Source organism: Falco punctatus, assembly GCF_963210335.1.
Source record: "Falco punctatus genome assembly, contig: scaffold_29, whole genome shotgun sequence".
NCBI lineage: Eukaryota > Metazoa > Chordata > Aves > Falconiformes > Falconidae > Falco > Falco punctatus.
In genome coordinates this window covers 1016482-1039219 of record NW_027660164.1, presented here as the reverse complement: position 1 = coordinate 1039219, position 22738 = coordinate 1016482, and the positions used below count along the sequence as shown (strand labels likewise).

General features: G+C 49.0%; 1 protein-coding gene across 1 annotated transcript in view; it reads left to right on the top strand.

The window, feature by feature from the left end:
- The window catches only part of LOC308057725 (olfactory receptor 14C36-like), a 123716-nt gene extending 101843 nt beyond the window's left edge, over positions 1–21873 (top strand). Inside the window, exon 2 of the mRNA XM_080411784.1 lies at positions 18863–21873. Coding sequence (XP_080267910.1) covers positions 20787–21728 — 942 coding nt within the window. The 5' untranslated portion in view covers positions 18863–20786 and the 3' untranslated portion in view covers positions 21729–21873. The remainder of the gene's footprint in view (positions 1–18862) is intronic.
- The last annotated feature ends 865 nt before the right edge of the window (positions 21874–22738 follow it).

Genomic DNA, 22738 nt, shown 5'->3' with positions numbered 1-22738 from the left:
GCAAAACCGGAGAAAATGTCAGCCTTTTTGGCATCCATTCACTCAATTGGCAGTATTGTTTGCTATTGCCTTGGTTGCCTTCATGTTTGCAAGGGCCCCGCAAAACACGGCAAACCTGGTACTAGCTGTTCAAAAACAAAAAGGGGAAATTGTAGAACTGTACAGAATAGAGACAGTGGGTTGTTTTAACATTGATAAAGTGCAGCTTTGGCCTTGCTTTGATGATGTGCAGCTTCGATCCTGCAGCAAAGAGTTAAATAACTTTGAGGGAGTATGAGAAGAAACCAGGATGTGGCAGAAACAAAGGAGGAATGTGATCTCACCTCTAGAAGATAAGGAAACAGCATGAACAGTAGAGAGTAGCCTATAGTGAACAGCGCTAAGGGAAGTGTTGTATGAATTTGACTGATCGCTCAAACTCTATTCATAAGCAGCTTGCTGAGTTAAAAAAAAGTACAAGCCATAAAGATTGAGAACGGGTTACCGGACTGCCTACAGAGTTTAGGAATTACCGGAGGGTTAAAAGATTTGTTTCTGCACGGGATAACGGTATTAATTGCCATTGTTATCTCTTTAGTGATATTGGGCTGTGTGTGGAATTGCTTTATGAGAATGATGAACTGAATGATAAAAGGGGTCTGGATCACTCAAAAACAAAAAGGGGGATTTGTGGAGTGGCTGGAAGACAATGGACATATAATGAGCAATCCAGACCAAGTAACTTTGTTGTAATAGCAGGCCGAGCAGGCCGCAGCTCTAACAAGCTGCAGGTGTTGTGAAGGACATATGCAAGGCCAAGGGAGACAAAGAAACTGCATTCGTAGAGAGGTAAGAGAGCTGGACAGAAAGATGAGAGAAAGCAGGATGCCTGCACAAGGGGGGAGCGGCGTGCGGGCGCCACTCCGGGACCAATCAGATGGAGTGTGATGCCGCATGGATAACAGCTAGGTGACATAAAAGATGCCAGAAAAGGCTGATGTAACCAAGCGATGAAACAAGGTGTTTACATTGAATTATTTGTCCCTCACAGAAGGAAGAGAAGGGACCCCGTTGTTATACATCATCAGGCTATTCAGGGAAGTCAAACACAGGCCATTCCTGGGTTACAGGTTCATTCTAAGAACATGACTACAGGCAACTGGAAAGGACCCAGACCAGTGTTGTTCATTGGTAGAGGATATTTTTGTGTTTCCACAGATAAAGGACCTCTATGGGTCCCTAGCAGATTTGTCCGCCCTGCATGTCAACTCCAGAAGAACGGAGAGAATATAGATGACAGCTTTATCTCCAACCAGTCTTTAACAAACTCTGTGCAGAACTTGGGCCAGTCCCATCCACCATAGAAGACGTGCTGTTGACAGCAGCAAGAAGACAATCATTTGGGTCACGAGCTTGTAATGCTGTGTTGAAAAAAATTTGTAATACGAAGAATGCTGTTTGTGGAAACTAGGGAACGAGCAGCAATAATATTAAGTTGTGGTAACTGTAGACAGAATTTTGTTATAGGTTGTAGCCGCTTGCGAAATGATTATGCTTTGTACTTAGACTGTCAAAAGAGCTTTGCTAATATTACTTTGAAAATACTTGTAGGGAATTTTTGAACCTTAAGCCAAATCAACATTTTCCAGAAATATGGATGCCAGAAAGTATTGACAGCAGAATAGAAGCTATCTCTTGGTGGGCCTTGACAAAAAACTTAACTGTTGTTTTAGCTACAAAGAAAACACAAGCTCTTGGCTTGTGGTGCTTGTTTTGTCAGTTGGGAACAAGATTGCGAGGTAATGAAATTGTTTGATCTGCTTGTAGGGCTGATAGGAATCATCAGCATGCCCTCACAAGGAACAGCATGGGTTCCTGTCCAACCACAAATGAACATGTGGGTTACCTGGGCCAACAAGACAGGGCAAGATCCATTTTGCTTATCGTTAGCTACCCCATCTGGCCCATTTTGTACCTGTTTGATTGGGGTCCCTTTAAACCATGTGAAGGAGTTTGGGCACTGGACAACAGGTAAAATATACTCCGACTACCTAGACCAAGCAGCAAATGACTTTTAGACCATCAACAGTGGGTCTGTGCAAGCCGATTGGTGCCAATCACTTGGTATTCCAAGAAACCCCTCGGGGGCTCAAGCATTCCAAATTGCTCAGGGCCTGAATGTTACCGGCATGGAACCTCAGGAGCTTGACATCTTAGGATCTATGCTGGGAAACTACTGTTTATTTTTTGGGTTTTACAAGAAAGACATTGACTCCAGTAATTTTAGGATCCACAAACCAAGAAATTACAATACTTGGATTGCCCCTGGGTCCCCCTGGCATTCTAACATCACCAGTTACTGTAACGGTTGGACTTGGCCTGTTTCATGGTCTGGTGAGACAAATGAAAAAGCAAAGATGTTGCCTCGGGGAGTATTCCTCATTTGTGGAGATGGTGCCTGGCCCGCCGTACCCGCAAGGGCTCAGGGAGGACCATGCTACTTTGGCAAACTAACATTATTTGCCCCTAGTATCCATCAAATGCTTAACATAAGTAACAAGTTTAAACGCGTCAGACGTAGTGTATACCAATTGGGACCTGAACGTAAACATGATGTTGAGTTGTGGGAACGTCCATCTGTCATTTTAGCATCACTCTTTACACCACAAGTTGCTTCTGCCAAGGCTCTCACTCAGTTGAGACAGTTGGCTTGTTGGAGAGAGAACAAATTAACATTACCTCCAGAGTATTAGATGACTCACCACTGATGTCGACAGTATACGACATGCTTTAATACAAAATCAAGCTGCCATTGACTTTCTGTTATTAGCACAAGGACACGGCTGTGAGGATTTTGAGGGAATGTGCTGTATGAATCTTGCTGATCATTCCGAGTCCATTCACAAAAAGCTTTCCCAACTGCAAGATAATATGAAGAAACTCCGTGTTACTGAAAAACCTTATGACGATTGGCTAAAGGGATGGGGAATCACTGGCTGGTCAAAAACCTTATTGATGGAAGGGATGAAATTTTTGTTATTATCTTTGCTGTGCTTGTTATCTTTTGTTGTATTTTCTCCTGTATGAAGAAAGATTTGGAATCAATTGTTGATAGAGCCAGGGTTGTCCAAAAAGAAAAAGGGGGATGTGTAGGGGAATTCTTGGCAGAACAAGGGCATACTGTACCCTTGCAGGAGCTGGACAACCCTGGCCTGCAGATTACAAAGTTATTTGAAGAAATTGTACTGTCCTTGAATAGGCAGAATAAAGAATAATGAGCATTGTACAAGAACAAGGCCGGATGCCAAGCAAGATATGAAAACCGCTAGGTTAGCACATCCTTGTTAGGCGCCTGCAGCATGACAACCAATCAACAAGTAACATGAATACGTAACTGACAGCCAATGACTGTCAGGCAGCTGCCGCGTGAACAGTGTATTAGAAGTATAAATATGACAAAGTTGCTAAATAAAGTAGGACGACATGTAGCCACATTGGTGTGATTGTTGTTACTTGGCTGACTTTCCGATTGGGACCTTCTTCAGCCCACAGTGCCCCAGTATGTCCCAGTGGCCTCCAGGTGGGGCATGAGCCCTTCCTCATTCCTGTCTTAGCCTGACCATCCCGCTGGTGTTTTACCCATCTCTTTCTGATCACACCCAGAGTGTCATGGCCTCACTTGGGCAGAAGAACACTGAGGGAGACCATGGCCAGAGTTTTGCTGAAGCCGAGGGAAATGACATCCACTGTGGAGCTCCTCACGCACAGCCGCAGGCTGTCAGGTTGGCGAGGCAGGACTTACCCTTGGAAAATCCACCTGGACAGTTATCTGCTCAGGTGCCAGAAATGTCACCCAAGGGGACTCTAACTGGTGGCACGCCCCTCACCAGGGGGGTTTGTGCAGCCTGTGGTTCCCCGAGCTGCACTTATGGACTCCTTCCAAGACAGTTGTAACACTTACTTGTCCTTTCTCACAAGTGACCTCTGCCAATTCATGGAGCTTTCAAAAGCGATACTTCAAAGGAATACTGATTTTATACCAGAACTTCACCATCATTATTACAGTTATACCACGTCCTTATTTTCTCTCATCTTTAACATATTTGCACCTGAGCAGGGGACAGTGACGACTTCTGAAGTCATCTTTTCAGCAGAGTGTCTCAGCAAAGGCTCTTTCAGTTATTCACCAGTTTTCTTCTCCCTTTATTCTTTGGACTTACAGGTACCTCTCACCTGTGCTGCTGTTTTTAGCTTCAGGAAGGAAAAACTTGCATGTCTTCCTGCAGCCAAACTGTCTCCTTACCAAGATCTTCCCTTGTGTTTAGATCTATATTTCCGAATCTAGCACCTAAAAGATTTCTCATGAGAGTGTCCCTTGCAGAAAGGCACATCATCAGAGACAGCTTGGACATGGCATCTGCTTGTGGAGGGTATTGGCTCATTTATGACACTTGATCATTCTTCACACTGCTTGCAGATTTGAAAAACTGTTCTGCAGCTGTGTGCCGCCAGTCCTCTAAGGCAAACAGGTGGGGGATGGTGCAAAGGAGCTGCAGCACCCACCTGCAGAATTGAGGGGAGAAGTCTGATGTAAGGAGAAGGGATGTGAGTCCCAGGGGACAATGAGAAAAAGGGTTGGGGTTGGGGACATTCAGAGCAAGATTGTCCATCCTGTGTCAGACCTCAAGGGACTGTGTTTCCTACCAGTCCAGATCTCCTGAGGAGACCCTCTGCATCATTATCACTTGGAGATTGCAGCTGGAACCTCCTCTCTAACCTAAAGAGTAGCAAAATGTAACCTATGAATTAAAAATTAATTATTTTCAAGTGCACTTTGAAATCTCCTTTATCTACATGAATGGAACAGATTCAATTAGCTACACATGTCTTGAAGACTTGAAGGAAATGACAAAAAGGCAAATACCTCATTAGGGCATTGGGGGCTCCTGTCATGAACCTGAGCTACTGAGAGCAGACTGAACCAACCACTGAAGGAATGTAAGTCAGAAGCAACACTGAAAATACCTTCAAACATTGATGGGTCCCGCTGAGGGCCATTGCTGACAAAGCGTCCCCATGGACTCGTTAGAGTAGCTAATTAGAGGCCAGAACTGCAGGTAGGCAAAGGCACTGTGTCGGTGGCTGTAATGCTGCAAAACACATTTGGATTTTTTTTATGAAGCAGAAAGGCCAAGCCCTGACCCCTAAGCTCTTGGAGGGCAGAACAGAAGACCCTCCAAATCAAGTTCCGTGTCACAGGCATTGGTGGCAGAAGCAGCTGCCAGTGCCAGGGGCACAGAGGCCTCAGACCCCTGTGGGGCCATTCAGCCTTGCTGCAGCCCTGGGCCATCTCCACTGCAAGTTGCCCTACACTGTCCATGTGGCACCTCTTTCCACTCTGGGGGTTGGACTCTTCCTTGCTTTCCTACCCAGCCCTCACACCCACATTTCTCTGCCTTTTCTCAAGTTTCTCCCCTCATCCCTGCTTGTTCCTTGAAGCACAAAGCCATGGGACGATCCAGGCTGCCTCTGGGTGAACTCTGGCATCAGAGGGCAACCCTCTGAGGGACATTTCTTTTTCCTCACATCCAATCTTACCCTTCCAAGCAGCACTTTGTGGAGATTTTCTCTTCCTGCCGCTATCAGGAATCACTCTCTTATCTCTGACATCCCCCTTCAAGCAGGTGCATGCTATTACTGTGGTGCCCTGAGGCTTCACTTTGCCAGTCTCAAGGAATCCAGGACCTTCAGTCTGGTTCCACAGGCTCCATCCAGGCAGGTATCCTCCACAGCCTCTCCAGTTTTTCCCCATTCCTCCAGAATGAGAAACCTCAAAGTCCAGGCAAAGATAATCTGGATGTGGCCACAACAGTGCTGTGTCAAGGGGGATGATGCTGAGTCAAGGGGGATGATCAGTCCCTCTTCTAAGTGGCCACCTATGGTGAAAACCTGCAAAGAATCACCAAAGGAGGACAGACAATGGCCAGGGAGGAAAGGGAAAGGAGGGGAGGGCTGCTTGCGTGGGAGGATACGAGGGTGGTCAAGGAGAAGCAGTTGTGCGTGGGAAAGGAGGGAAAAAGGTAGGAAAGGGTGAAGAATAGGAATCCATAGGAAGCAGCCAAGCAGCCCTGCATCTGAGCAGCAAAGCTTGGAGTGGGAAAAGAACGTCGCAGGTCATCTGACCAACTTTCTGTTAGGCTCCAACCACCACTGCAAACCTGAGTGATTTCCCTGCCATCATGAAGGCAAGATGCATGGTGGATGGAGATCCAGAATCATTCATGCTGGGAGGAACCTCTGGAGGTGTCCAGGCCAACGTGTTGCTCACAGCAGGATCAGCTATGGGGTCAGAGCAGGTAGCTCAGGCCTTCCTTCAAGTGGAGCTTGCAAAACTTCAAGGATGGACATGGCACATGTGAGAAACTACGGACTAGGGTATTGTTTATTAGGATTTATGTTAAGCTCAATGTAAAGGCTAGGCAACAAAAGATATGAAAACGCTTATGCAAACAGCTACCAGACACCGCTTGTGCAAGATAAGATAACCGCAATACACAAACTAAACCAGACACCAGGGCAAACAACCCCATATAAGGACATATGAGTGAGGGGTCAACTATGGGACAAAGGAGGAAGACCACCAGGAGGCAGAAAACGACCCCCTAACAACAATTGAAGCATGACTCCACTACCTCATGAACACGGAAGTAAGGATGTATAAAAAGGGACTTTTTGAACTGCTCAGGACGGCAGTTGGCGGAGCGCAGACTCCCCTGCCGTCCAGCGCTGGTTTTGCTCATATTCTACTTGCTATAATTAATAAAATTTTAATTGGATTATGATCCGTTGTGGTCTCAATTTATAACAATTTCTGGTGCTGTGACTCGGATAAGGAACGGTGGGCTTTGGTCCTCCGGGGAGGCGCCCCGCGACATTTCGCGGCCCCGCGACCAACAGCTTACTCCAACCTTACCGACGAACCTAAATTCTAGGATATTGAGCAAAAAAGGACCGGTAAAATCCCATAAAATTCTGTGCACGGGAGTCCGGACGAAGACACAGGACGCGTAAGTATATTGCGAATTTGTTCGCGGGTTTGCCGTTCGGGCGGGATTGGGTTTCCTGGAATATAACGAGTGAGAGGTTCGATGTACTGAACCAAGCGAGTGTGGACTCTTAAGTACTGCGTTTCCCATCTCCCGCGAGGGACTGGGCCAGGAACAAGGGGAGCGAGTGAGTGTATGTTTGTGGATATTCCAGAAGATGGGGGCGAAGGGCAGCAAGCCTTCGACTCCCATAGGAAGGGTACCCACTGTACCCAGGAATACCCCTCTGGCATATATCTTAGACAATTGGAGATATTTCCCTGGAACCCTAGGGAAAGATAAGCAGAAAATGATAGAATATTGTACTAAGATATGGGGAGGGAAGAAGATTTCTAAAAATGTCTTTTGGCCAGTCTATGGGTCAGAAGAAGATTGGGTAAAACAGCAGTTAAACCTCTGGGTTAATAATAAAAAAACCCCTTAACCCGGAGGAGAGTCAATATGCGGAGGTGTGGCTAGAAAGACCGGGAGCTAGACTTTACCCGCTGAATGAAATAAAAACTAAACGACAAAAAAAAAAAAAAAAAAAAGGAAGAGTTAGACGAAACCCTTCTAACCCCCCCTCCTTACATTCCTCCTGCTCCTGCAGAGGTCCCCAGAGCGCCCACTCCCCCACCAGAGTTGGAACAAGAGTCTCCCTCTCCTCCTAGACGCGTAATTAGAAGTCAAAAAGGGGCAGCTCAAATATACCCCCTAAGAGAAATGCCCATGGGGGGACCTCAACCTGTGATCGGATATATTTCCGTACCCCTAAACTTGGCTGACCTACGAGATTTAAAAAAAAAAGCAAACCGAGATGGGAAACTTAATTGAGGACCCACTCGGAGTGGCAGAAAGATTAAATCAATTTTTGGGACCAAACCTTTATACTTGGGATGAGATGCAATCTATCCTTGGTCAATTATTTACTACCGAGGAAAGAGATATGATTAGACGAGCAGGAATGAGACTGTGGGATGCTCAACATGCCCAGGGACCCCAAGCAGATATTAAATGGCCACTTCAAAGACCTAATTAGAATAATCAGGATCCGGTGCATAGAACTCATATGCAGGACCTGAGAACTATAGTAATTCAGGGAATTAGAGAAGCAGTCCCCCGTGGCCAGAATATCAATAAAGCATTTAATGAAATGCAAAAGAAAGATGAAAGCCCTACTGAGTGGCTGGAACGACTGAGGAAAGCCCTTCAGCTGTACTCTGGGGTAAATCCAGACGACCCTTTAGGGCAAGCGCTCCTCAAAAGTCAGTTTGTGGCAAAATCATGGGAAGATATCAGAAAGAAGATTGAAAAGTTAGAAGACTGGCAGAATAGAGGGTTGGATGAATTATTGAGGGAAGCTCAGAAAGTCTATGTAAGGCGGGAAGAAGAGAGCAGCAAGCGACAAGTAAAAATGATGGTAGCAGCGGTCAGAAAGGATCGCAAAGGGCGGACTGGTGAACACAGATCTGCTGGAACGAAACAAGGGAACGTAGTAGTAAAGAAGGAACAAAGATGTTCTTTTTACTGTGGAAAGAAGGGACATATAAAGAAGAATTGCAGAGAAAGGATCAGGGATGAGGAAATATTGAAAACGGAATAGGAGAGTCAGGGGCTCTATATCTTAGGGGACCGGAGTCATCATGAGCCCTTGATAAAATTAAAAATAGGTCCCCATAAACAAGAGTTCACCTTTTTAGTAGACACTGGGGCTGAGAAATCGACTATTAGGCAAATACCTGAGGGATGTAAAGTTTCCCCTGAAAAAGTACAAGTAATTGGGGCAAAAGGAGAACCCTTTAAAGTAAGCAAAATCAAAAATGTGGTATTCGAAACAGAAAATAAATTTGGAATGGGTGAACTCTTGCTCATCCCTGAAGCAGAATTTAATCTGTTAGGAGAACGAGATTTAATTGTTGAATTGCAATTAGAAATTAAAGTGAAAAATCAAGAGCTAACAGTGTCTGCTTATCCTTTGACCGTGGATGATCAAAAACAAATTAACCCCGATGTCTGGTACTCTCCGGACACAATTAGTAGACTGGAAATCCCACCGATTAAAATCCAAATTTCCGAACCCCACGTACCTGTGAGGGTAAGGCAATATCCCGTATCCCTAGAAGGACGGAGGGGATTAAAACCAGAAATTGATCGATTGTTAGCACAAGGAATCTTAGAGCCTTGTATGTCACCCTTTCACACCCCATTCTGCCTGTAAAGAAGCCAAATGGGAAATATCGGCTCGTACATGATTTAAGGGAAATAAACAAAAGAACTATCACCCGGTTCCCTGTAGTAGCAAATCCATACACACTGCTGAGCATGGATGGACTCATGCCAGTCGCATTAAAGGCCCAGTGACGAGACCCCACTGGAAAGTAATCAGTACTCCAGGTGACACGAAGATAACCCTGAAAAGATAACGTAATGATAGAGACTTTATTTGATTATTTTGCCGCATTACCTTTTGGTATAGAGTGTGTATTGCTGTTTATATTTGCTATAATTATTTCTTTTTTTATCTATTATATATGGAAGCGTACAAAGTGTGTTGAAGGAAATTGCTAAACTTATGCAACCACACAATATTGAATATAGAAGATATGCTGATGTAAATAATATATGCACTCTAGATATACGAATTAGGTGTAATAATTTGAACTGCAATTGTTATCCATTTGCTTGTTTCAGGTGTAAGGTATGCCAGAATAAATGGTGGACACACTGTGAATGTGGATACCCTCCGATAGGAGTTTACACACAGTGTTGAAAAATCCAAAGAACTCTCACTGAGTGGAAATTAAAACAATTAGAGTCTAAACAAGAAATTATTCGAGAATCCCATGAGTGGTGGGAAATTTTTACCAAAGGAATAAGCCCTCAATATTATTGTTACCACTCCACCGAACCAGTCCCCTTTTGTAGCTGAAATCTTGGCTATAAAGTGCAGAAGGGAAGTACTAACCGTGTCTTGCTTTGCCCCATTAGTTAAAGCTGCAAAGTGGGAAGCCTATGTAAACAGGCAGAAAGCCCGAAGCAGCTGTTCTCCTGAAGAATTCCCTTGCTGCCGAGAAGATGGTACACCCCGTGGCTCGAAGCAACCGAGTCGACGGGCAAGGCAGAGGAGGAACAAACTGTTGAGAAAAGAACCAGAACAATGGGACACAAAAGCAGCAATGGCCGAACTTCCCCAGGACTGGTAAAAATATAGTTAAATTGGCAAAATTGACAGACACCCTTTTTCCTGGTATACCGTTAGTTTTGTTATTGATAATAACACAAGCAAATGGAAACCCTCATGAACCTATGGCCTGGAAATTATATAATTTACCAGAGTCAAAATTAATTCAAACTCAGATTGGTCCAGGGAAGTGGAATTTCTCCGTGCATCTATATTCCCTGATACCTATAGAACAGGGTTCCCCTGTTTTTACCCCAGATCTAGCAAAGCTTCAGGCCCAATGCAAGGCATTTTATATATGTCCAACCACTTTGTTGTCTGCTTTAGCAGAACCGCTTATTATGTTGATTCTGGGACTTATATTTGGGCCTTGTATATTACGCTATATTTTACATTTTATTAAAGAACGGTTTGACATAGCTAAATTGCTTATTTTAACTACGAGGTCTGGGGCAAAATATAAGAATGTATCTATTAATGAGGATGAAGATTGTTGTGAATGCGTTATGCCACGTGAGAACTATGCCTATTGTAATTGTGAGGTATTACCTTGTGAGTGTTATGATAAATGTTGGGATTGTGGAAAAAGGTTTGCTTGCAGTGCCGAGAATGAAAGTAGCGCCTAATAAACAATAATAGGATAAAAAGAAAAAGGGGGGGTTGTGAGAAACTATGGACTAGGGTATTGTTTATTAAGATTTATGTTAAGCTCAATGTAAAGGTTAGGCAACAAAAGAGATGAAAACGCTTATGCAAACAGCTACCAGACACCGCTTGTGTAAGATAGGATAACCGCAATACACAAACTAAACCAGACACCGCTTGTGTAAGATAATATAACCGCAATACACAAACTAAACCAGACACCAGGGCAAACAACCCCATATAAGGACATATGAGTGAGGGGTCAACTATGGGACAAAGGAGGAAGACCACCAGGAGGCAGAAAACGACCCCCTAACAACAATTGAAGCATGACTCCACTACCTCATGAACACGGAAGTAAAGATGTATAAAAAGGGACTGTTTGAACTGCTCAGGATGGCAGTTGGCGGAGCGCAGACTCCCCTGCCGTCCAGCGCTGGTTTTGCTCATATTCTACTTGCTATAATTAATAAAATTTTAATTGGATTATGATCCGTTGTGGTCTGAATTTATAACACACAGGCTCTGTGGGACATCTGCTCCACTGCTTGACTGTCTTCATGGGGAAGGACATTGTCTTCCCTTGCTTCAGCTGATGCCCATTGGCCCTCATCCTCCCATCATGCACAACAGGCAAGAACCTGGCTGCCTTTTCTTGCTGATATGGCCCAAGAAGATATGGGAAGGCTGTTCTTAGGTGTCCCCAAAGCCTCCTCTTCTCCTGGCTTTGCACCTTTCAAATAAGGCCCACGGCATCCTGGGCTGCATTAGGAAGAGCACTGCCCAAGGGTTGGTGGAGGTGATCTTTCCTCTCTACTCAGCCCTGCTACAATTTGTCTTGTTGACTTGCTCTTGATTTCTATTTTACCAGCATCACCCATACTTGACTGAAAGGTGCCATCCACATTTTTCACCATTCCTGCCTTGTCTTTTGTTCAAAACAAGTCCAGCAAAGCATTTGTGCCATGTTGGTCAGGGATCATTGCTGCGATGGAGAGACGGGACGCAGGTTGATACAAGCAAATGTAAATTTATTGTACAGAAGCACGAGTTTATATACACTTTCAGAAGTCGCGCGTTTTAAAAAGATTGTTTCTTGAAGCTGCATTTTTTAAACGGATTGTTTCTTGAAGGTGCGCGTTTTAAACAGATTGGTTCTTGAAGCTAAGCCTTGCATACCCGGCAATCCCAGATTGGTGGTTAACTACCATCAATTAACAGCAAGGTGTTACCTTTCCTTCACGGCATCCGTCCCCCACTCCCCTATGCTCTCTCAGCATGACTCATCATGTTAATTGTTGTGTCTATTCACACTCCTTGTCTTCCCAGGATTAGTGACCTACAAGCTCGAGCACATTCCCTTCAGCTAACTGATTGCCACGCATGGTCCTAATTTCCAGCCCGCTCCTGCAGATCATCTTCCACTTTCCCTTCAACCAAGGCCTTCAAGTACAGGTCCCTTTCTCTAGCCATCTAAAGGAGATGTCGTTCTCCTTCTAACCTTCATCAGAAGGCTGAGAGAATCTGAGCAGACCATTGCACATGGAGGAGTTAGTGATGAGTGTCACAGAAAACCTGAGCAGGCCTGTGCTGTGCTCCATGTACCTCTTAACCTTCAGGCTGAGCTGTGCTGAGTGTGTCCCTGGGTTGCAGAATAAGCCGTATTGGAAGAAGAAATCTGCAGGAAGCTGCTGGTGAATGGCCAACCCCACGCCCTTACCTTTGCCTGAGACTGCAGTTACCAACTCCCAAGTGAACATCTCCTCTTAGAACACGAGAAGTGATGACTAGAATGGGTTTCCCTGGCAGAAAACACTTCAAGAGCTGACAGGAGCAGTGAGGGATAAGCCTTCTGCAGGCAGGATCTGCACCACTTGCTGCACCACCCTCCCAACGCTGGAAACTCCGTGTTCCCGGCCTCGGAAGGGACGGCATACAGCTGACACGGTTGTCTCTGTGTGTAGAGAGTTTGCTCTAACCAAGGCCATTTGAAATGACACTTTGTCTCAGAGTCCAAGTGCCTTTCTTACTGCAGCCATAACCAGCTGGGCTGCTGATGGCCAATCCGCCAAGGAAGCTGGAGACCCCAGGGACCTCAAACTTGCCTTCATGGCCACGTGCCTCCAAGTGGCCTATGGGCTTCTCAGATGTAATGGATGCCATAATGATAGCCCAGATCATCAGCCTGCTTGTGGCCTCGGTTACCTCTTGGTTAGCGGCTCCTGAATGGGAGAAGGCAGTGACAAAGAGATGCACGGGAATGGAAGAGATGGGCAAGGACCCTGCAGGTGCCATGAAGGCTTTGCAGGAAGAAGTGTGAGGAATAGCCCCTACAGCTGTGCAAAATGGAATGGCATTAGATATGAAGCTGGCGTCTGAAGGCAGAGTCTGTGCTGTTCTTAATACCAGTTGTTGCGTATAAGTAGATCAAAGTGGTATATAAAAATATATATATATATAAATATAAAAATAATGGGAAATTTCCTAATATTTCTCATGAGCCCTAGAATGTTCACACCTTCTCTGGAATTCAAGATATTTGGAATACGCTGACGACCTCGTTTCCTGATTTACAGCTATGGGTTAAGAAGTTCATCCCCAGATGCTTTTCTCCTCTTTCTCTGTGATCACTCCAATCCATTCTACCTATGTTGTTTCTGCTTTAAGGTTCAGAGAGGAAAAGTTGTTCTGTCTTTCAGTAGTGTCTCTAATATTCCCTATGGGCAACTCTTCAGTTGTGGCAATAGACCTCATGAAGACCTGTACGAAATAACAATTATATAGATGAGCAGTGTATTTTTTTATTTATTAATTTCTATCCCACTCCCTCCCAAACACACCCCTGATAATTAATCCCTCTTTTATTCCTGTTTACACCCCGTTCTATAAGGAAAGCAGCCAATTATTACTGCCAAGAATTTGCTATATTCAGCTGCAGAGATGGTTGAAGAAGTCTGATGTCAAGTGATGTAAGTCTCATGAGGCTGAAGGACAAAAATATTGAGGATGGAGAGATGAGGAGCAACGCTGTCCACGCGGTGTTTAGCTCCAGGGACTGCTTTTCCTACCTGTCCGCAACTCCTCAGGAGACACTGTGCATCAAGAGCAACTGGAAAAGCCTTCTATCATTTCTCCAAAGTGCTCATTACCTGCCTTCCTCTTTCACTGTACTGCTGAAACTTATCTCATTAAGTGTAGGAGCCAAACTTGAAGACCAGATGTCCCTGATGGAAGAGACATGGCTCGTCAGGGCGTTCTGCCTCTTCATGAGCCCAGGGTATCTGTGGTGCTGTGGACTTCAGGTGTTCAGAGGAGACTGAAGAAACCTCTCAAGAACACCAAGTCAGAGGCAAAGCCCACAGCCCCTGGAAGCGTTAATGGGCCCCGCTGAGGGCCATGGCTGAGAAAGCCTCCCCATGGCCTTGTTAGAGCCCATCCTGGGAGGCTGTGAGTGCAGGAAGGCAAAGGCGCTGTGCAGGCAGCTCTGCTGCTGAGCAAAGCTATGGCTTGCTTGATGAAGCAGGAAGGCCAAGCCATGACCTGCAGCCTGTGGGGAGGTCGGTGCTGTCCCTCACACAGGGCTCAGGGCTCTTCCTGGGGACCATGGAAGGTGGGCATCCAATGCCCAGTGAAGGACAGCAATGGCACAGCAACTTCCAGCTTCCCCATGGGGCTGCAAGGAGGCAACGATGTCCCAGTGCCATGGGACAATGTGTCTTCTCACAGACTTCAGTGAGAGAAACAGCTGCCTTTGCCAAGGGGAGAAAGAGCTGGTTTATGTTCCTGCCTTCAAGCCCTGCCAGCATCCTCTGCCATCTCTATTTCAAGCTGTCCTACATGGTTGGAGCCCTGCCCCTGTTGCCCTGCAGGCTGTAGGCACCATCTCGCTGCCCTGCCTTGCTCTCACCCCAACATTGCCATACCTTCACTGAGGTACCTCCACTCTCACCGGCTGTTCCTTGAAACACAAAGCCATGGGCTGATCCAGGCTCACTCTGGCTGAGCCCTTGCACCGCAGCAGGACCCTTGGTGACAGTTCTTCCTCCCGATAGCTAGTCTTCATCTTCAGCATTAGACTTTGTCTAATCTAAAAATTAGATTTTTCCTCTCTCCTCTTTTTTCCCACTACCCAGGAAAGTTTTACCACCTCAGGAACTACTCTCCAAGCAGGGAACCTAACTCAATATATTTTTTTGGTGGTCTTTCCCCTCAAAAAAGTGAAGTCATCTCCACATGGTCTTCTAAACCACATGGCTGCTGCAGGCCTTTCAGCTTCTCCCAGAGACATGACCACAGTACCTTCCTACTGCTGTCCTGTCATGTCCACAGGCAAAATGGAGATGACAGGCTGTACCCCAGCCCTTTTCCTGGAGAGGTCCTGTGCTGTAGCTTGGCAGAGGGACTGTCCCAGCCATGTTCCTGGTGCTGGCCTGTCACCTCCAGAGACAGAACTGGCCTCACAGGCCCCTTCACAGCCAGGCACGTCCTCCTGCATGAGGAGTTCCTGAGAATCAGCTTTCCTCCTCATAACACACCCCTCCATCACCCTCATTCTAACCCATGACCTGGCCACAGAAAAGCAGCCTTGTTTCATTCAGATTTATCAAAGGCATTTCCCACAAGCTATTTGAGTGGAGAAACATTTTTCACATGAACTTCCGTAGATGTGTTGACACACACATGATATACGATCTTTCATATATATGGCTTTTTTTTCCAGGTTGGAATGACTGCTGGAGATCATTGAATCCAGCCCTCCAACTGAGGCAGGGTCAGCTAAAGCAACTTGCTCAGTAACTGGTCTAGGTAGGCTTGTGATATCATAGAAGCATAGGAACAGAGAATCATTTAGGTTGAAAAAGACCTTCAAGATAATCAAATCCAACCGTTACCACAGGACGGCCAATCCCATCACTAAATCATGTCCCGAAGCACTGCATCTATGTACTTTTGAAACACCTCCAGGGTGGTGAATCCACCAGCTCCCTGGGCAGCCTGTTCCAATGCTTGACCACCCTTGCAGTGCAGATGTTTTTGCTCATAGCCAAACTAAACCTCTCCTGGTGTACCTGGGAGAAGAGACCTACCCCACCTTTCAGGTCTACAACCCAAACTTCCAGGTCTACATCAACCTTTCAGGCAGTTCTAGAGAGCAGAAAGATCCCCCCTGTGGTTCCTCTTCTCCACACTATACAACCCAAGTCCCCTCAGGTGCTCTTCATCCAAGCAGGGATCCAGACCCTTCACCACCATTGTTGCCCTTCTCTGGACATACTAAAACACCTCAACATTACTCTTGGAGTGAGGGGCCCAAAATGGAAACACAGTGTTCAAGGTGTGGCGTCAGCAGTGCCGAGTACAGGGGGTCGATAACTGCCCTGGTCCTGCTGGCCACACTGTTTCTGGTACCAGACAGGATGATATTGGCCTTATTGGCCACCCGGGCACACTGATGGCTCATGTTCAACCATCTGTCACCCTGCACCCTCAGGGTAGCTCCCCAGCAGGCAGCCTTCCAGCCACTCTGCCCCAAGCCTGTAGCCTTGTGTGGGGTTGTGACCCAAGTGCAGAACTGGCACTTCTCCTGGCTGAACTTCATACAATTGGACTCACTTGAAAGGTCCAACCCGTGCAGATCCCTCTGCAGAGCCTTCCTGCCCTCAAGGACATCAGCACTTCCACCCCACTTGATGTTGTATGCAAACTCACTGAGGGTGAACTCAGTCCCCTTGTCTGGGTCATTGATGAAGTTCTGAAACAGGACTGGCCCCAGCACTGAGCCCTGAGGAACACCACTCCTTATGGGCCATCGTCACCTGGATGTCACTCCATTTCCTACCCCTCTTGGGCCTTGGCTGTCCAGCCAGCTCTAACCCAGTGCGGAGAACACCCACCGAAGCCATGAGCAGCCAGTTTCTCCACGAGAATGAAGTGGGAGGTGGAGCCAAAAGGCTTTCCTAAGGTCCAGGTAGACAGCATCCACAGCATTTCCCTCATCCACTAGGCAGGTCACCTTGTCCCAGGAGGAGATCAGATTCATCAGACAGGACCTGCCTTTCATAAACCCATGCTGGCTGGTCCTGAACTCCTGGTTTTCCTGCGCCTCCTGTGTGATGGTGCTCAGGATGATCAGCTCCACAACCTTCCCTGGCACTAAGATCAGGTTGACAGGCCTGTAGTTATCCCGATCCTCCCTCCTACCCTTCTTGTAGGTGGGCACCACTTGACTAACATTCAGCCTTCTTGGACCTCCCCAGTTAGCCAGCACTGTTGAAAGTCATTGCTGTGGTGAGGCAATAGAGAAACACACCAAGGATTTTCAAAGTGTTCCTGCATCACGGGATGTCCATTGTCAAGGACACAATCAAAAGCACCTTGTCCTTTCTGGATATAAGGTTCACCGGAACCACATGTCCTCTGGGGCTGCAGAGGCATCGCTGGCAGCAATGTCTTCTCCTGCAGCACTGCACAGTCCAGCCCTGCATGTCTCTGGTCCCAGGGACAGCATGGATTGCTCTTCTTAGGGACATCTCATTTCACCGTCACAGTGACCTCTGCCCACCACCCCAGCATGCGCCGCAGCAAAACATTTTGCTGGCGTGTGACCTTGGACACTTGGTAGCCATTATTATTTTTGTTGTTACATGCCTGAGCTTGGCCCCGGTGACACAGGTGTGGTTCAGGGTAACTGCTCTGAAATAACCTAAATCAGGGAGAGGAAGGGGAAAAGTCTTATTTAAGCAGCGTGAGGAAGCCTTAGGATCAATAACCTCACATCTTCTTGGGGAATTTAGAGATCCTGTGGGTTGACATGGCAGGGGTTTGGGAGTGGTTTGGAGGTGTTTGCAGGGCTGGCAAAGGTGAGAAGAGATCAAGAGCTGACTCCATGGCCATAACAGCCACTTTCATTTGACTCCAAAATGGACCAGCCCCTGCCCAAACCTGAGCCAATAAGCAATTCTAGTGGCACCTCTGTGATACCCTATGGCAGAAAGGACAAAACACAACGGGAGAGGGGTGAGAATTATGTGAGAGAACAACCCTAAAGACATCAAGGTGAGTGAGGAAGGAGGGGAGCAGCGAGACAGAGGCTTGGTGGGATCCTGCAAGCCAGTGGTCAAGTAACCACCCGCTGACAGTCACAGGGCAGCGCAGTGACAATGCCCCTTTAGGTGTCTGCAGGTACGTTGCAGCGGCATTCTAGCACAGCTGCCAGATGAGCCAACAGCTGTGATGCTCACCTGGATCTGAGACCCTGCATCATTCGTTTTCCACCTTGGCTCTAGGAGCAAAGAAATGGTGGAGTCTCATCTCCCAGGGGGAGTGAGGCAGGAGAGCAGCAGAGTGCAGGCCCCAGGTCACACACTGGCAGGCTGTGGCCTGTGCAGAATGAGGGAACGCTCCTTCGGGCGCCCTGGAATTGCCTCACAAGTATAAACTCCATTTTCAATGTTGGAACCGTTGGAGGCTGCTGTCCTTGCCGAGCAGGTGATCTGAGCTCTGCCACCTGCCCTGGCACTTGGTTCCCTCAGTGCCACAGCTCTGTCTGCAACAGGACGGGCTCCAGCTGCCTCTGCGTGGGCCCCTGGCTGAGGGCACTGCTGCACATCTGGGCTGAAGCCCCCCAGCTGTGGCACCAGCCCAGCTCTGCCTGGCCATAAGGCAACTGGTACCAAGTGTCCCCGAGCCCGTGGGTGCAAAGGCTTTGCTTCAGAGCAGAGACATGGCCTGGGCAAAGGAGACCTGAGTCTTGAGCCCTCGGACTGTGCAATGAAGTGCTGAAATGGGCTCTGCAGGGCTTACTGAAGCACTGAAGACATCCTCCCCGCACTGCCTGTAGAACCACCAGACACACACGTACACACACGCTCCTTTAAGAGTACTTCGATCCTTTGCTGCAGTCTTACTGGTGTCCTCTCTTGCAACGGGTTAACAAAGGTTGATACTCATGCACAAAACTTTTTCTCCTAAGAGAATTGCCACTGCTGGAAATAAGTGTGTCCCCCCAGGTGAGGCAAGGAGCATGAGTGATTGCACCATCCTGCTGCCCAGCAGGTTCCCCTGCAGCCCCAGGGACACCTGGAGGGAGCCCAGAGGGGCAGAGCAAGGGCTGCCTTGGGCTGCTCCCTGCTGCCGAGCTGGGCCGGGCTCCTGCCATGGAGGCAGCTCCTGGCAAGCGGGCAGCGCTGCAGAGAGACAGCTCTGCCCACCAGCAGCTCCTCTGCAAAGTGCAGCAGGGCTGAGGCACTGCCTGCAGGCACCCAGGGCAGAGGAGGGAGGCAGGGAGAGCTCAATGGCAGACCTTGGTGGGAGGCTGCTGAGAGCTCCCTGCTGGAGAAATCTGCAGAGCCCTTGAGCCGGTAAGTGTGTGGCTGCAGGGCAATGCCTCTGCAGTTGCTAGCCGGGTCTGCAGCAGCTGGGGCACCCCCAGCCTGTGGGACCGTGTGGGAGCCTTTTGCTGTGGAGGAGGCCAGTGTGCTGCAGAGCAGGGCTTCCCTGCTGCAGCGTGGGAGGGCCAGGGCATGTGGGCTGCCTTGTGCCAGGGCCGGCTGCAGGGCTGTGAAGGTGGCTGTGCAGGCAGGGGTGCCCAGGGCTGTCCTTGCCAGCAGGGTCCCTGCAGCCGCGGGGGCTGTGTGCTGGGGCAGGGGCTCTGCCGCCTGCCAGGGGCAGCTCTCAGCCTGCCGGGGAGCTCCCGTGCGGCTGCGGGGAGAATGTGGGAGAGAAAGGAACGACCCCCATTAGGAAAAGGTCCCTGTTCTTCTGAGTGAGTGCTGCATGTGACAGGGTTGCTCACAGCTCCAGGTCATTTCCAAGGGGACTTTCCATGGGCACGTTCATGGCAGGGGATCACTGCTTGGCTCTGTGCTTGCCTGAATCTCTGCTGCCACTTTTCTCTGGCTCCGCTTGGTGGCAATGGAAACAGCTGTGCATGTCAGAGCAGGGGCTGAGATGCTGAAAGCATCACAGGGAGGTTGATGAGGGAGCTGAGCAAGTGCCTTCCCTCCCCAGCAGGCTGCAGATGAAACCAGCATCAGCTCTCCTTTTCCCTCAGGCTTTGGGGGAGCTGTTCATTCCGGTGTGCAGACAGAGAGCGGCTGCAGGGCAGAGCTGGCACACAGGGGCTGAGCTGGGCTCTGTGAGCGCTGGCAGGGAAGAGCCCTGGGGCCAGAGAAAGAGCTGCTGGCAGGGACAGCTGGAGGCAGCAGAGCCCTGGGCAGGGAGGGGGGGAGATGCTGAGGGGAACCCTGATGCAGGGGAGATGGGGGCACCTCCTGGCCATGGTCTGCCGTGCAGGTGCCTTCCCTGAGCAACGCACCTCTGCTCTCCTCTCCCACTCAGCACAGCCTTTAGACCAAGGGGTCCAGACCATTAGTAAACTTCTCATCCAGCAACTGGGAAGGATCTGGAGGGACAGAGCAGATTCCCTCATTCTCCCAAAGCCACAGACAGTCCCCTTGCCTCTCAGCACTCACCCTGCTCTCCCTGAGCACAGCACAAACCCCTCCTGACCTGACTCTGGCCGTGGCCGTTGCTCAGCACGGGTGGAGCAGATGCTGACAGGCCCTTCTGCACTGGGAGCAGTTTGGGCTGAGCCAGTGCCAGGCAAGGACTGGCCCCTGCCCCCAGGGTTCCCATGAAGCCCCTGCTGCAGAGCAGGGCTCAGTGCTGGGCAGCCAGCGGGCACAGCCCCTGCTCCTCACAGCACACTCGGCCAGCACTCAGCACAGCTCCAGCCACGGCTCTGAAGGGAGCTCTCCCAGGAACGGGAGAGGGGGGGACATGGGGCAGCAGGGGCGCATCTAGGAGAAATGCCTTTCACTTGGCTTTACAGAAGTATTGCCTGACTTGTCACTGGTTTTGCTCCATAAAGAGGACCCTATGGTTGGAGGCAGCAGATGTCCAACAGCAGCTCCATCACCCACTTCCTCCTCCTGGCATTTGCAGACACGCGGGAGCTGCAGCTCTTGCACTTCTGGCTCTCCCTGGGCATCTACCTGGCTGCCCTCATGGCCAACGGCCTCATCATCACCGCCGTAGTGTGTGACCGCCACCTGCACACCCCCATGTACTTCTTCCTCCTCAACCTCTCCCTCATTGACCTGGGCTCCATCTCCACCACTCTCCCCAAAGCCATGGCCAACTCCCTCTGGGACACCAGGGACATCTCCTATGCGGGATGTGCTGCACAGCTCTTCCTGATTCTCTTTTTCCTTTCAGCAGAGTGTTCTCTCCTCACCGTCATGGCCTATGACCGCTTTGTGGCCATCTGCCAGCCCCTGCACTACGGGACCCTGCTGGGCAGCAGAGCTTGTGTCCACGTGGCAGCAGCTGCCTGGGCCAGTGGGTTTCTCTATGCTGCGCTGCACACGGCCAATACACTGTCACTGCCGCTCTGCCAAGGCAATGCCCTGGGACAGTTCTTCTGTGAAATCCCACAGATCCTCAAGCTCTCCTGCTCACACACCTACCTCAGGGAAGTGGGGCTAATTGTGGCTAGTGCCTTCATAGCATTTGGTTGTTTTGTTTCCATCATTCTGTCCTACGTGCAGATCTTCAGGGCTGTGCTGAGGATCCCCTCTGAGCAGGGGCGGCACAAAGCCTTTTCCACGTGCTTCCCTCACCTGGCCGTGGTCTCCCTCTTTCTCAGCACTGCCATGTTTGCCTACCTGAAGCCCCCCTCCATCTCCTCCCCATCCCTGGACCTGGTGGTGGCAGTTCTGTACTCGGTGGTGCCTCCGGCACTGAACCCCCTCATCTACAGCATGAGGAACCACGAACTCAAGGGTGCAATGTGCAAACTGATAGCTGGATGTTTTTCTGAAGGAATAAAATTATGAATAGCATTTATAATGTAATTCATCACAGACCCAGACTGTCTTCTGAATTTGTCGTATTTGCTTGTGGTATTTAATTTCTGATAAAGTTGTCATCCCCATTCTAATTTCTTCTGTGATTTTCTTTTCTGAAGGTTCCCTGCTCTCTCTTTGTCTAAGGGCCATTAAGCAACTATATTTTTCCTGAGATTCTTCCTTCCAAGGCCTTTCTGGAGCTGCAGGGACATGTCCTGTGTGCAGAGATGGAGGGGGAAAAGTTCCTGGCATGGCAGCACTGCCAGGGAACAGCAGCCCTTGGCTCTCCAATACTGTCCTCCTTCTACCGACACACTCCCCTTCTGACCCCTTGCCTTGGTGTAACACCTGAGTGCTCTGGCAGCTTCTTCACCGCCGTGCTGCATGGCAGTCCTGTGAGCGCAGGCATGGGCAGACAATGGGCACTCTGTGATGGTGCTGGCCTCCATCAAATGTTCTGGATTTGTGGAAACTTCCTGAATGCAGCACTGCAACGTGCTTCCTTGAACCGAGGTCCCCGTGCCCATTGCTCATGACGAGGGCCATCTCCGCGAGGTGCCGAGCAGGGCACGACACCCCCGGGCTGAGGTGCTGCCAGCCTCTGGCAGGGGCAGCAGGAGGCCAGGCAGTCACTGTGCCCGCTGCAGTGCTCTGCCTCCGCACGTGCCAGGGACGGGCTCGTGCCTCTGAGCACCCCTGTGTGCGTGAGGCTGGGGTTCAACCACGCCAGCAGTGCATGAGGCCAGCTGAGGTGGGGACACCTCCCAGGGCACAGCCGTTCCTGTGTGTGACTGCAGGAACAAAGGCCACTGTCCCAGGAGGATTCATCTCACCCGCCTTGGGCAGGCTCATTGCAAGTGCCTCTGTGTGATCATGGCACCCTTTCTGGATGGTGCCCTCAAATGTGTCCGAGCAATCAGGGAGGTGCTGGGGTCCTGGCAAAAGGCAGAGATCCAGCCTTTGTTCAGGAAAAGCGAGAAGGACAATTGGGAGAAATA